The sequence below is a fragment of the Anomaloglossus baeobatrachus genome, chromosome 4 (assembly GCF_048569485.1).
Source record: "Anomaloglossus baeobatrachus isolate aAnoBae1 chromosome 4, aAnoBae1.hap1, whole genome shotgun sequence".
Lineage (NCBI taxonomy): Eukaryota > Metazoa > Chordata > Amphibia > Anura > Aromobatidae > Anomaloglossus > Anomaloglossus baeobatrachus.
This window is the reverse complement of record NC_134356.1, coordinates 692927420-692938029: the sequence shown is the minus strand read 5'-3', so window position 1 is coordinate 692938029 and position 10610 is coordinate 692927420. Positions and strand designations below refer to the sequence as shown.

Below are 10610 nucleotides of genomic sequence, written 5' to 3'. Positions count from 1 at the left end.
ATATAAAACTTCATGCCTCCATTAGAGTCAATGGAGCTGGAAGCCACAGGTTATTATTAGCAGCTGTGATTGGTTGCTATAGGAACGAAAGACATTCATGGTATAACAAGCTTATGTGTTAGGTAATATGATATCGGTGGGGAGATGGATAGAGAGAGAGGCAGACAGACACAGAAAGGGAAAGAGGCAGGAACAGACAGACAGGGAAAGAGAGACAGACAGACAGACAAACAGAAAGAGACAGACGGGGAAAGAGACAGATGGGGAAAGAGACAGACAGCAAAAGAGACAGACAGAGAGACATACAAAGACAGACCTGGAAAAGAGACAGACATGGAAAAGAGACAGATGTGGGAAAGAGACAGACATGGGAAAGAGACAAACGTGGGAAAGAGACAGACCTGTAAAGAGACAGACAAACAAAGAGACAGACAGGCAGTCAGGGAAAGAGACAGATGGGCAAAGAGACAAACAGGCAGACAGGGAAAGAGACAGACAGAGAGACGGGGAAAGAGACAGATGGGAAAAGAAACAGACAGACAGGCAGACAGGGAAAGAGACAGGCAGCAAAAGAGACAGACAAAGACAGACGGGGAAAGAGACAGACCTGGAAAAGAGACAGACCTTGGAAAGAGACAGACCTGGGAAAGAGACAGACCTGGGAAAGAGACAGACGGGCAAATAGACAGACAGGGAAACAGACAGATAGGGAAAGAGACAGAAGGGGAAAGAGACAGACGGGGAAAGAGACAGATGGGGAAAGAGAGAGAGAGACAGACAGACACAGAGAGAGACAAACAGACAGAGATAGAGAGAGACAGACATATAGACACACACATACACACACACACAGATAGAGAGAGACTGAGAGATTGTTACAGAGACAGACAGAGAGATATACACAGACAGACACACAGAGACAGACAGGGAAAGAGACAGACAGAGACAGACAGACAGAGACTGGGAGAGAGACAGAGACAGTTACTAGCCCGGGCAACGCCGGGTACTACAGCTAGTATTTAATAAAAAAAGATAGCCTTGTACAATGTGTAACAAATAAGAATGTATCTAGTTTGAAACTAAATTTATTTCACCCCTGAATTGTGTTTTTCTCTAGATGTCGGAGAAGAATCTGACAGTAGTGAAGGAATTTTTCCTCTTAGGCTTTCAAGGCAGTGAGAAAGTGAGAATGTTTTTGTTCTTTTTGCTCCTTGTGGTTTTCAGTGTGACAATCTGTGGGAACCTCCTGATCATCATCCTGGTGTCCACCAGCAAGAACCTCCAAACTCCGATGTACTTCTTCATCTCACAACTGTCCATCGGTGACATTTTGTTACCCACAGATATTGTCCCCAACTTGCTCCATGTTCTACTGAATAATGGGGGGCCCATAACATTTATCTGCTGCATGGTTCAGTTGTATTTCTTCTGTATTGCTGAAGCCTCTGAATGTCTTCTGCTCACAGTGATGTCCTATGACCGATATGTGGCCATCTGTAAACCCCTCCGTTATGTCTCTATCATGACAGGCACATTGTGTGTGAGGTTGGCCTTCACCTTCTGGTTGCTTAGTTTTACTATATCATTAATTTACATTAAAATAATATTAATGTTAGAGTTCTGTGGACCAAACATCATTGACCATCTGTTCTGTGATCTTGTTCCCTTACAGGATATTTCCTGTTCTGATACATTTCCTATAAAACTACAGATATATTTATTAAGCATACCATTTGTGGGTATTCCCAACCTAATAATTATTGTTTCTTATATAAACATTGTCCGTGCCGTTTTACAGATGCAATCTAATGTCAGTAGACAGAAAGCCTTCTCCACCTGCAGCTCCCACCTCACTGTGGTCTCCATATTTTATATTAGTCTTTCAAGTGTGTATATTCTTCCAAAAAGAAGACAAACGTCCAATGCTAATAAAATCTTATCACTCCTCTATATTGTATTTACTCCATTGATGAATCCCATAATATACAGCTTTAGAAATAGAGATATTAAGAAAGCAGTGCAAGAAATCATTTCAAAATATCTAATCTATTGTATATAATATAAATTAAAAATGGAAAAATAAAAAAATTACTGTAGCCAAAAATTGATTTTGGATAAAATTTAACTGTCTTGTTTAATTCATTAATTTAGAGATGATACAGTTAGGTCTAGGTGATGTGAATTTGCCTTAAATTTTTTTTTACAGGATCAAAACTTTTTTCTGTTAGCTGCATGCAAATTCTGCACAATGTTGGTCAGCTGGAAATAATTTTTCTGAATAAACGAAAGACTTAAAAATGGATAAAAAAATATTCATCTTGTAAGTCACCATGTCAGCTGCTGACATTACTGTTACTCACCTGATACATGGCTTCATTGTGTCTACAGTGTATCCACCCATATCCTGTCCACTGCCATTAACTTGAGAACGGTGGCAGCTATAGGCATAGAAGTGGTGTCTAGGTATAGTAAAGTAGTTATGCACTATGCAATGAAACCACCCATAGCGCCACCTGGTGGAAAACGGAGTTAGCATTTTTATCTCGAAAACGGAACGAGATAGAAAAAAAAAAAGTGAATTACAAAGTTGTAGAGCATCATCAATTCAATACGAATCGACACCTTGTACAGAAATGCTATGAGTAGAATGTGTAAAACTCACAAGGCTGCGGACGTGAAGCGATACCTCATGGAGACCTTCCTACAAGTCATGGGGTACGGTGTCTGTGTGGAGTGGCCTCCACGCTCACCTGACCTGACCCCATTGGACTTCTTTCTGTGAGGTCACATCACACAGCAGGTGTATGCGACCCCTCCACCAACATTGCAGGACATACGATGATGTAACACAGATGCTTGTGCAAACGTGTCACCTGCCATATTACACAGCGTTCAGCAAGATACAGTATGATACAGTATGCTGTCCAGAGTCCAGATGTGCATTGCAGCTGACAGGGGACACTTTGAGCATCAAAGTTGAATGAGAGCCATATGCTTGACCAGCATTCGATGTTTTGGGAGGGTCAAGGGTTTCATATCATAGCATTTCTGTAGGGCAAGTACTGTGTAGGAGAACCCGTGACCTAGGCCGACATTCCACAGAGTTTGAGAGATGGAAGATCAAGAAATCCTATAAAAGGCCTTCTTGGCTTCCAGTGACCGTATCATAAGGGGAGTCTTGTTGGTGTTAACATGATTAATAATATCTATGGTTTTAAAGGTATTGTCATTCACCTCTCTTTCAAAGAAAAACCTGTCCTAGTGCTGATAGATTAATTCAGGCAAAAGGGGGTTTAGCCTCTTCACCAGCATCTTGGCATATATCTTCAGGTCAATGTTTAGAAGAGAGATTTGCCGATAACTTGCACACAATTTAGGATCCTTCCGCGATTTAGGGATAACAGAGATAAATGCAGAGGAAGAGAGGTAAAGAAAAGGAGAGGAACTGGTCATAGAATTGAAGTCTGCCAACACCATGGCCCTGAGAAGAATGTGTAGAATTTAGAAGTAAGGCCATCAGGGCCTGGACTTTTGTTGCAAGGCAGATTGCCAATTGTCTCGGCCAACTCCTACACCGAGAAGGGGATCTGCAATTCTGACAAACCTCCAGATCCAGGAGTCAAAAAAGAGAAGGTAGATCAAGGGATGGAGTGATAGGGGAGGGTAAGTTATACAGCTTGGCATAGTTTGACTTAAATGCATCAAGCATTTCCGGGTTGGTGTTTACCATGACTTCCTTTAAGCTCTTTAAATGATTTTGAGTAACTCTAGCTTTCACTGCTCTAACCTGCATTTTGCCAGGCTTATTTCTGAACTCATAGAACCTACTATGACCCACCTGGAGGAGATGCCTAAAGGAAGCATCCGGCAAGTGTTTAACCTCTAGTCTTGCCCTCAGAATGCTCCTAAGAGTTTCGGTGAAAAGAGCATGGTTATGCGCCATCTCCAATTTACTCATTGTCTGGAGAGCCAGCAAGAGTTCCTAAGCTCTCTCGTTCTTCAGTCTAGCTCCATTCTTGATAAGCACCTTCCATCGTACATATTTTGGGGCTTCCCATTTTATGCAGGGTGCAGTGTCATCTGCCTCATGATCCAAGATAAAGTTGGAGATACAGTTACTAATTTCTGCTGTGCATGTTGGATCAAGAAGTAACGACTTGTTCAATCGCCGGGGGCATGATGGTTTGGAAAAGGAAGGCACTTTTGAGGATCAGTACACTGGGGCATGATCTGACCACAAGGTATTGCCAATGCTGGTAGAAGAGAGCCAATAAAGGGTACTATGTTGTATAAGAATGTAATCTATCCTACTATATGATTCATAACAATCACTGATCTTGAGGAGACAAGCCAGAGAAAACACTGCTGGCACCCAATGAGGGCGCTCAAAACAGTGAAATCCTAGGTGTATTGCCCCTGGGAAATATGCAAATCAAGAAAGTCTGTGGAGCCTCTGTTAGGAGTCTTGACACAGAAACTAGCCAGATATCCCTCCAGGAAGGACCTAGCCAAGGAGTGGCTCTTTTTAGGAGACCACCATAACCACCATACTAAGTAGCCCTTTTAGTCAATATCCAACTTTTTGGCAAGTTTTCATAAAGATATGACAAGGGAAATATCAAGGTCAGGTATCCATCCACAGAGGTGTTGCCCCTCATCAGTGTGGAGTAGGATTCTGGCCAGGTGGGAGCAATGCCTAGTAGACCAACAAGACAGAACAATCACTGATCTCGGGGAGACCAGCCAGAGAAAACACTGCCTGGTCTATATGATTCATGGTACGAGTAGTAGGAACTGTAGTCTCTGTCAGCTGGGTGATGGATTCTCCAAGCGTCGCTCAGCTGTAATCGTAAAAGGGATTTTTTTAATGTGTTTACTGGCTGCGTACGAGACATGGGACCTTTTGTTTGAATTGTCTAGAACCAGATCTAGTGTACCATTAAGATCAACACACAGAATAACTGTTGCACTGACTAAGGGAGAAATCAAGTCAATCAGTCTTGGGATATAATTTGCCTGATCCGGATTAGGAGCATATAAGATAATAATTTTAAACAGTTGACTTTCAATTGATAATGTGAGAACCAGGTACCTAGCCTCTGAATCAATGCTGCATTTTATTGTTTGATGGGTGAGGGACTTGTGAATAGCAATTGCTACTCCCTTGGAATGCACCAAGAGACTGTTTGCAAAATGCCAGGTCATGTAATGTTTGTATTTAATAGATGGTGGATTACTGGATTTAAAGAGTCGTTCCTGAAAACAAATGATGTGAACATTTCAGTGATGAAACTGATGAAGAATCTGCGCTTGTTTTTCTGGAGCATTGAGTCACCTGGCATTAGATGATGCAACATTTAAGTCAGCCATTTGCAGGATGCAGGTTGTGCTTTGCAGGAAAAATGGAGTAAATTCCCATGGTCAGAGTTAGAGAGAGGAAAAAAAGTGGGGATTACCAGAGAGGAGAAAATAACATGGAAACAAAAGAGCAGAGGGATAGCCTCTGCAGACAGGACTACATCACTATTAACAGTAGAGAAGAGATTGGATGGTCCTGAAGGGCCAAACAGGGGCTCCCAACCTATTGGGAGAGAGAAAGGTCAAATATGCAAGGAGTAAACCTTGAGCAAAGCGACAGAAAAATATAAGTTGTTCAGATTCCCAACATATAAACAAAAATGTGTAACTATGGGCAGTTTAGAAGCATTTGCACTAAGTATCGTTAAATAGGATATAAGTTTAGGTGAGCTAGAGTCCCGTGAAAAATTGGATGACATTTAAGAAATTGTTACAGGAGGGCTTCTCTTTCCTTTTGGCACGATCCTTCACGGCAAGTGCCTCATCGAGGCAGAGCAGGAAAAGATCCGGGATAGACGCTTAGCCAAGTAGTTCATGCCAGCTCCACGGCCCACTTAGGTAGGGATAAGCTTGGTTAGTCTACACCAGAAAGGCAACGTCTCCTGGGAATTGAAGAAACATGAACCTCTTCTCACCCTGAGTGAGAAGGGGAAACCCCCCCTGAGGGGTATTCCTTTTTCATGAAGGAGATCAAGCAGTGGTTTGATTGCTGAGCACTGAAGGAGGGTCAGCAGAGTCAGTTACAGCATAATTCTGACCGGGTAGCCATTAAAGGTAATCTGCTTTTTGTGGCATGCTTGGAGAATGTCCTCTTTAATAGAGTAATAGTGGAAACGACATAATATGCCCCTCAGGCGTGGATCCTTGGGATCAGGTGGACACAGGGCACTGCAGGCTCTGTCTATTTTTATATGTGCCCCGGTGGATGGCCAAAGAGGCCATTAAAGATAGATGTAAGTGCAGATGGGATGTCCGATGGAGTGATAGACTCAGGCAGAACTTGTATCCTGAGGTTATTTTTACGGTTATGGATTTCGAGGTAATCTAGGTTCTGTTAGAGGTCGTGGATCTGGGAATCCTGATGGAGTGACTGTATCTGTCAGGGTCCTGATTGAGGACTCAGCTGATTCTTGGGCCTGAGAAATGGTGTTTACTTTGATCTTAAGGGTAGAGACTTCAGCGCGAACCTGTACAAACTCCAGTTTGCACTCTGCAATAATTTCCATCGTTAAAGTGGAGATATCCTGCTTAATGGGGATAGATTGCATGATGAGGCATAGGTTAGCTAGTGAGGCTGGCCTCTTATCTTCCCCAGCTTAAAAGTGGAAACTGGGGTCCCGAAGTGTCGAACTTGGAAATCCTGGGGTGGGGAATAATTCACCTCAGTGCTGCGCAGGGTGACAATGGTGTCCTCTTGTGTGAAGGTTCTTAGGGGAGATCCCAGGAGGTCTACAGCTGCATTGGTGGATAATGGCCCCGACACACCCAGTCTGAGAGTCTAAGCTGGGTGAGGAAGGGAAGTTGTCCAGGAGGAGACAGTTGACCACAAGGTAAGAGAGTTGTGATCCAATTCTGTAGGGGGTTCACACCATAAGGATTGCTCCAGGAATACAATCTGCTAGTGGCCTATATGATACGACCCTCCAACTGTTAAGCTAGGAAAATATGAGGTGAAATGAGCATTCGAATATGTGCACAGAGAGCATCCATGCTAATGTTTGGGATCAGAGAGGATAATGATAAGGGGTCCTGAGATGCAAGGACAGGTGTAGAGAACTGGTGCTCCCATTACTGGGGTGGCTATCCTGGGCCGAGAGTGGTTGAAGATGTGCTGGGTGTCTGCCCATTGCCTCCGGTGTGTTGGAGACCCTTCTCCTGGGATGGGTCAATCACAAGGGGAAACATTATAGGTGCAGGACCATCTTGGAGACAGGAGCTTGCTTTATTGTGGGGTGCAGGCTGAAGGCAGAGCTCCTGGCTAGGATGGGAGTCTGTGGGTGATGTCCGGATGGGGCCCGTGTTACCTGATCATCGGTGGAGGGATACTTTTCCAGACGCTGCCTTGCCTCCCCGGAGCCAGGCAGAGTTGACTCACATTGGGCCCCTGCACTTTATCTTCCTCTGGGATCCAGACACTGCCTGCCTCGGGTGAGTTATCCACCAGTGGAAGTTAAATTGAAGTCACTCCTTCTCGTACCTGATGGTCATGCCGAGGGGGCTGTTGGTGTTTGCTTCAAGTGGTGCGGGAGATGGAGGTTGCTTCAGTTTTCCCTGCAATACGAGGCAGTGGCCATCTTGCAGCACCTCCATTTCCGTGTTCCTCAACCCAGCTGGGTTGGATCCTCGTCACCTAGGGGCTTTTAGCGGAGCAGGGTCGTCATCTTGCATGAGAGGGTGAGTGCTGGGAGACTCACAAAGGCTGCAGCCCCGCAACACGTCAACTCCGGAGGATAACACGGTCCGGGCAGGAACCACCAGCTCCAGGCATGTAAGGAACACAGAGATGTCCCCTGAAGGGGGTGAGGGCTTTGAGGAGGATTGGGACCTCGCCTTTGAAGTGGATTTGACCATAATAAGTGGGAATTCTACATTTTCATTTTAATTTTAATGTAGAAATATCCCGGAGCTCTTCTCCGTGCATCCTCATTCCAGCATGGTTACTCACGCCCACCCGTATTTTTTATTATCATGGCTCAACATTATAAAATTCTGTGAAGGCACTGGGGTTTCAAGGTACTCAAAAACCACCTAGATAAATTCCATGAGGAGTCTAGTTTCCAATATGCAGTCACATGTAGGTGAGCTCCCCTGTTTAGGTACATCAGAGGCTCTCCAAATGCGCCATGGCATCCATTAATGATTACAGACAATTTTGCAGTCAAATGGCATCACTCTTGTCCAAGCCCTGACGTGCACCCAAACAGTTGATTTCCACTACATATGAGGTATCGGCGTACTCAGGAGACATTGCATAATACATTTTATCATGCATTTTTTCCTATTACCTTTGTGAAAAAAAAGCTGTTTAAAGTAACAAATTTGTGGTAAAAATTAATTTTTTTATTTTTGCGGCTTATTGTCATATACATCTAGATAAATTCTGTAAGGGTCTAGTTTCCAAAATGGGGTCACTTGTTGGGGAGCTTCACTGTTTAGGCACCTCAGAGGCTTTCAAAACACGACATGGCATCCACTAATTGTTACGGGGGGACCGGCAGATTAGGACCAGGGGGTATATATCCTAATCGCCAGTCGGGGCCCACCATGCTCCAGATGACAAAGGAGCTGCTGGCACCTGAGGGTTAGGCGGAGACTATAGAGCTGGATGGCTCTGAGATAACCCAGGAACTCTGGAACCGGTTACATGTGTTGGGACACGTCAGACCGGACGACAACCCGATTAGCGTTTTGGTGCACCTAGCGCTACACCAACCACGTTTGCAGGAAACACGTCAGGCCGGGTGGTAACCAGGTAGCGTTGACCGGAAGACCGCCACGAAAGCGCCCTTTCGGCCACGTGTGTAGGACACGTCAGGCCGAGCGGTCCTCCGATTAGCGTTTCTGGCCACCTCTCGACTGGCCACGTGTGTGTAGGACGCGTCAGGCCAGATGGGTACACCAGTAGCGTTGACCGGGAAGCCGAGGAGGATAAGGAACACCCTGTTAACTCCACAGGGGTCCTATGGTACGCTGTCCGTGCGCGTAGGGGACACAACCGGACAGGTGGCGCAGCAGGTGCGTTGTCCGTGTGCGTAGGGGGCACAATCGGACAGGTGGCGCAGCAGGTGCGTTGTCCGTGTGCGTAGGGGGCACAATCGGACAGGTGGCGCAGCAGGTGCATTGTCCGTGTGCGTAGGGAGCACAATCGGAAAGGTGGTGCAGCAGGTACGTTGTCCGTGTGCGTAGGGAGCACAATCGGAAAGGAAGCACAGCAGCCGCAGCCCAGTTAACGCCACTGGGCTGCTATAGCAAGACTGGAACAGCAGGAGGGAAGCACGGCGCCTTACCCTGATGTGCCGAGCCACGAATCTTGGCATGACAGGCACCGTTCGCCTAACCCTACCTACCGCTTCCCAACATAGGCTTATGCCGCAATGAGGCTCTAACATGGAGGTGTGCTCTGACTGAGCAAAAGTGAAGACTGCGCACCTCCATGTTGTCTCCAGCCCCTTTTATAACCTGGGTCCGCCCCAAACCCAGGGTGGAACCACCAAGGTCCAATAGCAGAGTGCCATGTCATCAGTGACGTCACATGCGACCTATCCGGAACCGCCACGTCATTGATGACCTCATGGCAGCCACGCCCCAAACACTTCACTAGTCATCGTCTGACGACCAATACTGAGGTGCCAGATCATAGGGGCGGGCCTCTGCGAGCCAGTCCGGAGTTGCCACGTCATCAGGACACCTGACACCCTCTGCCCTATCAGGGCCTGCCACCTCACAGATATGCTCAGTGAGGTCCTTACCGGACCTAGCCTCTGGTGCACTAAGTGCCTGAGCTTGCCCAGTAGCCTGAGCAACAGGCTCAGAAAGCAGACTATCAGTTTGAGCATGCTCAGTAGGCACATCCCAGAACTTAGACACAGCACGAAGTCCAAGTACCTGTGCAAAGAGGCTGTTAGGGTTAATTGTGGGAGCATGCTCAGTAGCCTGAACTGAGGACTTAGTTTCAGACATAACACAATCAGGCTGAGCATGCTCACTAGGCAAAACACCGGGCTTAAACTCTGGCTGGGGTAAATCGGCGCACGCATGCGCACTAGCCACCTCTCCACACTTAGACGTGGTGGAAGGAACAGCCAACTGGACGACCCGAGGCACGGCCAAGAATGGCAGCCGGCGCCTGGGTGCAACAGGAACCGCAGCAGGCTGCTTGCGGCTATGGCGGTGCCGGTTCGTAACACTAATGATATCAGCTAATTTTGCTTTCAAATATTCAAATAGCGGTCCTTCTCTTCCGAGCCCTGCCATGCGCCCAAGCAACTGATTTCCACCATATATGAGGAACCGCCGTACTCTAGAGAAATTGCACAATACGTTTTTTTTTTATAATTTTTTTCTTGATACCCTTGTGAAAATGTAAAATTTTATAGCTAATATTACATTTTTGTGTAAAAAAAGTAAAAATGTATTTTTTTCCTTACAGATTGCATTGGTTCCTGTGAAGCACCTTAAGGGTTAACACAGTTCCTGGATGTGGTTTTGAGCAGTGTGAGGGTTTTTATAGAATGATGTCACTTTTGGTATTT

The 10610-nt window shown here is 45.8% G+C and overlaps 1 protein-coding gene across 1 annotated transcript; it reads left to right on the top strand.

Annotated features, from left to right (window-relative positions):
• Positions 1-1117: 1117 nt before the first annotated feature.
• LOC142302977 (olfactory receptor 10A7-like) lies at positions 1118-2059 on the top strand. The gene has a single exon (XM_075344078.1). The coding sequence runs from the start codon at positions 1118-1120 to the stop codon at positions 2057-2059; it is 942 nt and encodes a 313-aa protein (XP_075200193.1).
• Positions 2060-10610: the final 8551 nt, after the last annotated feature.